We start from the raw sequence: 10,366 nt of genomic DNA, 5'->3' as shown, positions 1-10,366 counted from the left end.
GCGGCGGCGCTGAGCCTGCTCCAGCCTAACGCGGCGTACGTCGGAGACGGTACGTAAACAGCGCCTCGGAATCGCCCGAGGGCTCCGCGGCGCACTGCGGGTATTCTTGGAAGTCTTTTACGTCAGTTGCGGAGATGGGCGCCCTTGGCGGTCGGCAGAAGAAAAACAAAGTACGGAGCGGGCGTAGATTTCTCGCGCCGCCTGAAGTAGAACGTAGGGTCGGGAGGCGGGGGAGCGCCTCGGGAGCGACGTAACATTCCTGGCGTCGTCGGCCGGCCCACTGTTGCGGAGATGCGCAGTGTGCGTAAGGCGTTCTGTTTGGAGAATAGAGGGTTTTGTCGGGTTCCGCGCAGGGTCGGCACTCGGGCCTACTCGGGCCCACTCGGGCCCACTCGGGCCAGTCGCTTTGCGGACAATAACCGTCCTCCATGTTGCGGCCGTCAGCTTCCCGGGCTCCGGGGACGCAGCGCCCGGGAGGGTCTTTCGGGGGCCCTGGGGGGCGCTCCTGGGCAACCCCCGCCCCCCGCCCTCTCGCCCCGCGCCCGCCGAGACGGGCCGCCCGGCGCCATTTCCTTTCGGTGGCCTCGGCGGTGCTGCCGCCGGGCGCCATCCGGGATGCGCCTGGCCCGTCCTCTCGGGAGGGCTCGGGCGGCGGCGTCCCGCCGGGCTGGCGCCCTCGCCGCGGCGCTCGGCGCTCAGAGAACTCGCGTCTCGAGCCGTGTGCGCCCCGCCCCGGGCGGCGCCCCGCCCGCCGTGTGCCGCCCGCCAGCCGGACGCCGCGGCCCGTTGCGCCAGGAAGCGGCGCAGCCCGAGAGGCCGGCCGCGCCCGCCAGGCCGCAGGCGGGAAGCGGACTCGCCACACACCCCGGGCGGCTTCCCGCGCCCGCCGCCCCCTCGCGCCTCCCGCGCCGGCCGGGGAGCCGCGCGGGCTGCAGCCGCCGGCGCCCGGAGAGCCGCGGCCTGACGCCGCCTGCCGCGGGCGAGGGGCGGCCGGCGGCCCCCGCCACTCTGCCCGGTGTCTCCCGAGGGCCTCGGCCGGTGGCACAAGCACAGGAGCTTCACGTCCTGCCCTTCGGCCGGTCTTGGGCCCTGGAGAGGCGGGACCCCGCCGTCTGGGGTCGCTGAGCCCCCCAGGCAGGGCCCCCCGCAGGGAGCAGAGCCCTGTGCTCCCCGAGGCAGCGCTACTGGGAAGGCCAGACAATAGATGTTTGCGTCAGGCAGGTGTTAGCGAACAGGAAAACTAAGCCGGGGCGCAGGAGCAGTGAGTGCTGGCGGCGAGGGCGGTGCCCCGGCGGCTGCGGCTGCGGCTGCTGTCGGGTGTGCCCGGAGGGCCTGCCCGGCAGGTGACCCCAGCGCGGAGCCCTAACCCGGGGGAGCCGGACTCGCGGAGACACCGGGCTGGTGCGGACGCCCCGAGGGGAATGTGGCTGGAGTTGATAGAGCGAGGAGGAAGGACCAAGGGCTTTGTGCTTCCCCCTTCGTGAGCTGGAAACCGCTGCCGGCTTTAGGCGGGGTAACTCAGCAGTAGTGAAAGGACGCCCATGACCGCAGTGAGGATATTAAAATGAGTGAGTTATGGCAGAAGCAGGCAGATTAATTACGATACTGCAGGAATCCTGGCAAGAGGTGACAGGCCTTGTTGCAGGTCAGTAGGAAAAACAGTTGAGGGAGAGAGGGCCTGATTGAAAATCAAGCCAGTGATGTGCTGGTGGGTGGAAGGGCACTCTACTGCCCGCCTGTGACTACTCGGGTGCCTCTTTTTTCCTTTCTCATTTTCCTAATAAATCTACCCATTTAAAGTTAAAAAAAGAGAGAGTAAAGGGTGACTTGTAGGGATTGGCCAATGAGCTCCTCCTGTGATTTAGTCTGTGCAGGCACTAACGGACTGATGAGGGCTGGTTTGCCTAGTTATCATGTATACCAAGTAACTAAATCCGAGGGTCCCTCTATGGCAATAATGAATTTATAAAGTAGGTCCTAAGAACCCCCCCCCACCTTATGCTGTGAGGAAATAATTCACATTTTGCCCTAGATCAGGCCCCTGTCTTAACAGCATCTCATAGCTCCTTTGTCTTCATACAGATTTTCACAGTCTGAAATTGTGTATTTCCATTATTTGATTAATTCCAGCATCTGCTTAATCCCAGCCTCAAAAAAAGGGGGGAATTTTCAGTCTTGCTATATGGCAGACAAATTTCTAATTATAAAGTAAATCTATAGTATACATTTCTCATTCTTGATATATTTGTTTTCCTACCAAATATAGTTACTTTTTACGTTTTGTTCCTAAACACAGGACATCAGAAAACACAGGAATTTTACAAGTAACAGCCAAGACTATTAGTAAAAGTGGAATTATGCTTTGTTCATTTCATCCTCTTTTTGAAAAACCAAGTACTTACCATATGACCCAGGAATCGGGTTTCCTGGCATTTATCAAAATATTTGCAAATTTATGCTCACACTGATGTTTCTAGCAGTTCCTAATTGCCAAAACCTGGAGCAGCCACACTGTCCTTCAGTACATGGGTGCGGTACATCCAGGCAATGGAATATTATTCAGCATTTAAAAAATATGTTACCAAGCCATAAAGAGACATGGAAGAAAATTAAGTGTATATTAAGTGAAAGAACCAATCTGAAAAAGTTACTGTATGATTCTAACTACATGACATTCTGGAAAAGGCAAAACAATGCAAACAGTAAAAAGATCAATGTTGCCAGGGATCAAGAGGGAGGGAGGAATGAATAGACGGAGCACAGAGGATTATTTTAAGGCAGTGAAACTATGGTACCGTAACAGTGGATATGTCACACATTTACCCAAGCCCACAGAATGTACAACACCTAGAATAAACCCTAGTGTGAAATATGGGCTCTTGGTGATATGACATGTCAATGTAGGTTCCCCGACTGTAACAAATGGACCACTTTGGTGGGGGATGTTGATAATGGGAGAAGTTGTGTGTCAGGGCAAGAGGTGTATTGGAAATCTCTGCACTTGCCTCTCAGTTTTGAACCTTAAAACCGCACTAAAAAAAAAAAAAAATCAAGTCTTAAACACCTAAGAACTGACAGCTATGGGGGCTCATGGTTACCGTGTTCCAGGTATGTACACTGAGCTTTTTGTCTCCATGCGATAACCGTACTTTGCAGGGATTTTGGAAAAAGCAAATATAATACCACTTAGAGTGGTGTCTGGCACACAACACTCAACAAATGTCAGTGGTTATCATTTTTCTACTTTGTAGATGAGAAAGCTGAGGCTTAGGAAGATCAAGTAGCTAGCCCAGCACCTGGCATAGTAGATGTAGACTCAGGTGCCTGGCACAGTTTTGACTTGGCACTATTGTCATTCCGTGATAGTCATGTGTTGTGCGGGGTCACCCTATGCATGGCAGTGTTTAGCAGCATTCCTGAACTCTGTCCACTAGACGCCATAGAATCTCCCTACGCTTCCATGTTGTGACGACAAAAATGTCTCCAGACATTGCTAGAAGTGTCACAAGGGGCATTAAGAACCACTCCAACCTAGAACCATGGCAGGGGAGCCACTGTGCTTCGCTGCCTGACATGGGACCACAGAGTCAATGATCCCTCTTCGGAATCATCATCTGCAGTTTCTCTGCAGATGTGGGTCACCTACCAGTAATACCATTGCCATTTTTAATTTTATGTGTTTAGTGTTGTTATAGCAGTAAAAATTATTCTCAATTTCCAATCACTAGGAGAATTATTCTTTTTGTTCAGGTTTTAAAGCCGTAAGTACTTGTAAATAAAACTTATTGTCAGCACCTATACTAACTTCTGTACACATATTTCTCTTGGCTTGTCTCACAGCTCTGCAATTTCATCATCATTAAATGCACCCCAGTGTGAACCGCAAGGCTGCTGCTTTCTGTCTTGTCAGGACCCAGTGATTCTTTGTGGCTCGGTTTGTTGTGCTTCAGATATAAAAGGCTGCAAATACTGTTCTACTTAAGTCAACAAGGACTGCAAAGCAGCTGCCTTTAAATTATGGTAAGCGAGGGACACAGGCACAAGACTTGAGGAAATCTATTTCCAGAACTTGAACTTCTATATATATACTTTTCTAAAATTGATATGACTGAGACATTTGTTCAAAACTGCATCCTCCCACTCTACAAACGAAAAGTGTTTCTCTTTTACCCAAAATCTCACTATGGACTTTGCCATGGATATAAAAATCTCAGAGGTACCAAATTTAGGGACAATTAGAAACGCTGATGTTAACATGGTAACACATCCTTTTCCAAATGAAGAGAATTCCAGTTCTTTGCTTTCAATAGATTGGAAGAAGGACCTCGTGGAATTTTCAGCCAATTTAGATCAGTAAAAATAACTTCTGTAGATTACTGGATTTTTGGCATATAACTTGAAAGAAAATCAGAGTTGAATGACATGACTACAACAAAACTTTTTCCATTTTTACCTACATTACATGATCAGCATTTCACAGCACGTACAGCTATAGAACGGGAGGAAAAAAGAATAGCCAAAAGTAACACACTCCCACGGAAACAGGACCTACTTTATCTTAATTTCCCTCTATCTTATTAAAGGATGCATTTCCAATAAAAATTTACTTTTTATGTTGAATAGCTGAGCTGTAATACATTTATATTGCTTTGGTTAACTGCGTTCTAATAATTGTAATAATCCTCAGTCTACCAATACACAGAGCCTCAGGGTCACAGGAAATGAGGAAATTTAATGTTTGTTTCATAGTTTTTTGTGGCAGAGAAATAAAAAGACATTCAATATAAAAAGGGTAAAATTCTGGAAAGAAAAAGTTGAAAAAGAAAAAGGAGTTACAGAAAATGCTTAGTAACTTTCTACTGGTCCTCCACAACCTGAAGGCCCAGGCCCCACAGCCTGGTACTCAAGGCCTTCCAAATTCTAGCTCCGACGTCTCACCACCCTCCTGCCTCAGCAGATGTGAATAGGCTGCTGTAGGGTAAATGAAAAAGCATCAGGCTTTTCTGCTCTCCTGCCATTAGGATGGATGATGGATCCCAGCGGTCCTGAATGCACGCCTGATGGCGGGCACCTGGAGTAGGGTGTGGGCATATGGAGATGGGATTCACCTGGGCTGAGACTAGGCTTATAAGGACAGCGTCAGGGGGACGCCAGCAGAAGCAGAGCAGAACAGCAGAGCGAAAGAGAATGAAAGAACGGAACAGCAGAGAAGAAAGGCCATGAGAGAACTCCGAAGAGCCCAGAAAGAGTGAAGATTTGCTGGGGGCTGGGTGGCCTGCCAGCCTCCCAGCCCCCACCCTCCCCCAGCACCCCTGGTAAGTCCTGTAAGTCCCAATAAAAGGCTGCAAAAGCCACCGAGGGCTCCAGGACACTCTTCTCCTTACCCCGTCTGCTCGGATCATAGAAAACCTACTGTGACCCTTCCTGCCTCTACAGCCTCTATTCTTCACCTACATCTTTTTTATGCCAGTTTTGTGATTTTTGTTAATTCCTCTCTGTGCATAGAAATAGAATAACTCAAGGTCCACGTCTGCCACCTCCCCCAACCATAGGGAATTAAGTGATCTTCGCTGCTCTGGCGACCAAAGGTAGGCACTTACCACCTGAAAGTGGTATTTTCCTGTTCTCTTTGTAGATAATGGGGTCAGCTGTTCAGTTTCTCCCCTCAATGCAAATCAGAAGCAAGCTGAGGAAGGAGAGAGTTCAGACCGTGTGGTCGGCTCACCAGAGTGAGGTGCAGTATTTATCCATCTTAAAGACACATGAGAGGGTGGGGGTGGGGGTGGGTGAGAAGGTAGGGGCTCATCATCAACAAGGCTTGGCAAGTCCTACACACAAACACACATGCTTGCCATTTCCCTTTTGGAATGTGCAAGATGATACATCCACCCTGCCTTTGCCTCAGCCAACAGCCCTCTCTCATTTGGTGACAGAAAAATATTAATTCCCTAAGCAGCCTTGTGAGTCAAGGGGACCCTAGCTAATTGTTGACTCGAGATACATGTAAAGACAGTGTTAAATGATGGGTGTGGGAAAGCAAAATCAGAATCCAGATAATGTCAAAAAGTTTTGCATGAGGGGGGCACGGGGAGGAGGTACCTTTACCTTCAATACAATTAGTAATGTTTGCTAGTGCTCGCTAGAGGCTGCTGGTTTAATGGCAGTGTCGCTACAACACCAAGGACTGCTGAGTTCCACTTCCAGTCAGATACCAGTTGAGAGCTGGATGCCAGAGAGAAGGCAGCTACCTGTGAGATAACTGATACCCAGTCCCAGTTGAAAAGTCAGAGGTGAGCCGGTAGATTGTAAGGCACAAGGATGTAATTTTCTTTATGTTCCTTGCTCCTGTTAGTCTACCCTACCCCGCCTACCCTGCTAACTGTACAAAGATGGCGGCCGGTCAGTTTTCAGCAGCTGAAGTCCAGGTGCAGCTGACCTCCTGGCTCCTCACTTGCTAGCAGTAGGAAAAACCATCATAGGCTTGAACTCACCAAAGGATGAGTGACCAAGACCATTTCGATGGCGGCTTCTCAGTTCTGGGTAAGCCATAAAACTGACTCAAGTAAAATACTGGGTCACTGTGGCTAAGGGAGATCTGCATGTCACCTTCTGGGCCCTGTCCTGAGCTCTCCTGGGTGGAACTCAAGAGTGAAGAGATCAGACCAGCCAGGCCTGTGTGACCATGGCCTTGACCTCCCAAGAACTCTTGAACTGGAGCAGGGCCTCAGGTTAGCTGTGAAACACAAGGATTTCTTCTCTCCTGAAGAACGGGTGATTGGGATTCTTGTTTTGCTTTTGACAAAGATGGAAAGTCAACCCTCACTGACTGGCAGAAAGGAAGGAGATAGATGCTTAAATCCAAGCCCATCCTTAGAGACTGAGCAGGAATTAGAGGGGTGGGCTCATGTATTTTAATAGATTCGTATGTGTTCCCCAGATAGAAACAGGGGTATTGATCAGTCATGTTGCTGAGTGGAGAGTCAGAAAGGAAGGATGACAGCATCCTGCTGAGGAACAGAAGGAAAAGGAGAACTGACCATGAGCTTTATGATTGTTCCAGTCAACTGTACTTTAGAAACACACAGTCTTGGTAATGTGAAGTAAACAGGTGGCTCCACAAACCAGAACATAAGGACACAGACAGTGAAAGCATCCAGAGGTCAGCGCAACACCAACTGGAGTCTCCAAGCAGCCCTGGTATTTACATCATTTTGATCACAGGGGCCAAATATAGTCTGCACACACTTGGAGGCACGCCAGCTCGCATCAGGGTTACGTGAGGGAGCTCAAGCTAGACGACTGAATGACGACAGAGAGCAGTCCTGCCCTTGCAACCCTCCCTGCCAAGAGTCCAGATACAGGAGCCAGCCATCTCAGACCCTCCAGGCACTGCATGAGCCCAACGCAGTGGCATCACTAAGTTGTCTCCTTGTGCCTGAAAGATGTGCCTTGTCTTTTTCTAGTTGTAGTTGTGCTAAGACGTGAAAGTAACTAATGTAAGCCATCTTTTGACCATGAGGGGAACTTTTGAAGAAAACCAACACTTAAAGAAGGAAAAATGGAGCAGAAGAACCTGCCTTTGATGATATTATAGAATCAGTCAATTAACAATGGAGCTGGTCAACTTCTGGACTTATTTTACAAGACGGCAATTTCCTCATGGTTTAAATCACTTTATGTTGTTTTCTGTCACTTGCAGTTGCAGGCATCCTAACCCATAGACTCCTCAGCAAGCTCTACTAGGACAAGGACAGAATGCCTATAATGACTTGTCTACAGAATAGATGTTTGATAATTTGTTGTTGCTAAGGAGGTGAAAGATTTTGTGGTAGAAACTGCTAGTTGCTTACCTGACCACCACTCTCCTTCTTCTTTAATATATAGTGTGCTGCCATCTAGAACAAAAGACTATACTTCCCCACCCTCTTTGCTACAGATACCCCAGAGCTCAGGCCAGAGAGATGTGAGTAGAAGTGTTGTACTGTGTGGAGAGCTGACTCAGATAGATGGACATTTTTTCCCCTTCTGTCTTTCCAGACACCATCTCAGATCATGAGCTGACCTTGAGACTGGAAGCCAAGACCTAGGATAGTCAAGCAGAAAGATAGAATCCTGGGCTCCTAGTGGCAAAGCAGAGCCACCACAGCAGCTCTGACCTTCTTGGCTTCAGATTTCTTGTCTATGAGTGAAAAATATACCTCGATTTTGTTTCAGATACTATTATTTTGGAGTTTTCTCTTATATTCAGCTAAGTAAGATCCCAACTAACATAGTCTCTTTAACAACTTTCCTTTTAAAATACTGAAGACTGGCAGAGAAGAGTATGAGTATGCAGGACTCTCCCGCCTGAGTATCAGCATAGCCTTCCCAGCTTCCTTTCTTTCTAGTCCCGAGACAGCATTTGGGAGTCACCTCATCAGTGCCTCGGCGAGACCCCTAGACTGCGAGCAGAAGACTCCAACTCTGGATAATGAAGCCAAAGGAGACTTAGCACAAGGACTTTGGAAACCACTGAATTGGCAGAAGAGAGAAGCACCCTGGGAATGGACATGTATCCATGCAGCTCCGCAGGCTGAATCAATAACAACCTGGGGAGGTTGACACTGCTGCTGCAGCCCTGCCGTCTTTGTGTGTATGAGTGGCCTTTAACCCATACACTCACCCAAGTGATGTTTCAGGGTAGATGGCATGAATCCATGAATAGGGAGAGGTGACTCTTGAAAAGAAATCCAGAGTGTTACTGAGATGGAGAAATGGAAACGATGCAAGAAAAAAAATGATACATATCCTGAGTCAGGTCTCACCTGGGTCTAAGTCTCCCGTCCCTCTCTTCTTCATGAAAGACTTCCCCTTTTCTGAGTCAGTCAATTGCAATCCCTCACTTTGGCATGGCCAACCTATCCTGTTCTCCTTTCTGTCCTTGTTTTATTTTCTTTGCTCATTAGAAAGAAATGATTGGACAGGAATATACTGTCCTATATATTCTTTAGCACAGCATTCCATATACAACGTAGGGAAGATCAAAGATGAAAGACAATACTTTTTGCAATAAATGGTAATTTCAATGCTTGGATTTTCATACAAATTGAGTAACATAAGAGATTAAATCTTTTTGAAGCTATAAAGATTGTCATTGTGCATATAATTAGTATTTTAATGTTTAAATATTTTATGATTCATGCATTTTGAAAACTAGATATTAACAATTATAAAAAACAATATTCTCTTACACATTTCTAAAATGAATTTTACATTTTTAATATTTTATAAAAGATTTGAAATTCTTTATTCAAAACTTAAAATGCAAGTCATTCTTCCTTTTTCACCCAAATTTGTAAAGTTCCTAATTACCTTCCTTTTTATGTTTCCAATAAAATACACATACATCAGAAGTACATTCTTAAAAAGTAATTTCAATTTGTCAAAAGTCAGTGGTTTAAAATTTAGCTTAATTTCATGTTTCTTTTTGGTTGCTATAAAGATGAGAATACAGTATTTTATAAATAAAAGAGCTTTTTTGTGTCCTGTAAACAACCTTCCCTTGCAGGACTCCCTCTTTGGTCTCTGCCTCTTTAATTGTTGAAGAGGCCCCTGGCAGGAAAATGGGACATTTCTGAGTTCTTAGACTCTCTATCTGCTTATAAGGGCTCACTTTGGAAAGCTAAGTGAGGAAATCAAGCGCCTTTTCCCCAACTTTTTTCAACAGATTTATTCCTGAATTAACATGCAAAGTATAGTTATTATAAATCAAGGACTTTTAAGATAAATTTAAGATTTCAATCTCTTGCTGACTTTAATAACGTGAAAAAAAAAACAAACTCTTACTTCAGAATCTGAAATTTGAGACTACTTTTCTATTTCTTCAGCTCCTAATAAGCACTAAGAAGCAATTTGCATCAATTCTCCACCTACTCCTTGGCATCCCCAATTCCTCCAGCAGTTATTGCGAAGGTGGCTTCATTTTCAGGCATCTCAGGGCTAACAGAATATAAGAGAACAGAGTTTATAAAAAGCTCTATTTCTATAAATACTATATGCATGTCACAGGCACCATACTCCTATCAGTCTGAGTCTCCAGAGACATCTCAGAGTTGGTACAGCTAAATGTGGACCACACAATTTATCTACAAGTATTATTGACCCCCATAAACATTTATTGAACAACCTCTTTACGTAAGGTCCTAAATGTCAAGAAAAAATCACTCCAAATTTAGAAATAGGTGAAAGGGGTAACTGGGTTTTCTTACAGCATATGTGCAGTGGGCCTTCGGGGGCTATTTAATTCTGAAGGGGTGTGCACCTTCCTAGTGATTAGAGTTAATGTCGGGGTAAAGTGTGAAAGGTTTGAAATAAACTAAAAGGTCAC

The 10,366-nt window shown here is 46.6% G+C and overlaps 1 protein-coding gene across 2 annotated transcripts in view; it reads right to left on the bottom strand.

Moving 5' to 3' along the window:
* Nucleotides 1-9,908: 9,908 nt before the first annotated feature.
* The window catches only part of DMC1 (DNA meiotic recombinase 1), a gene marked incomplete at both ends in the record, with an annotated part of 30,234 nt that continues 29,776 nt past the window's right edge, over nt 9,909-10,366 (bottom strand). For both annotated transcript variants that reach the window (XM_084255081.1, XM_084255082.1), the window contains one exon: nt 9,909-9,978. In XM_084255081.1, coding sequence (XP_084111207.1) covers nt 9,909-9,978 — 70 coding nt within the window. The remainder of the gene's footprint in view (nt 9,979-10,366) is intronic.

This window comes from Talpa europaea (assembly GCF_964194135.1).
Source record: "Talpa europaea genome assembly, chromosome: 15".
Classification (NCBI taxonomy): domain Eukaryota; kingdom Metazoa; phylum Chordata; class Mammalia; order Eulipotyphla; family Talpidae; genus Talpa; species Talpa europaea.
This window is presented reverse-complemented; position numbering and strand designations above follow the sequence as displayed.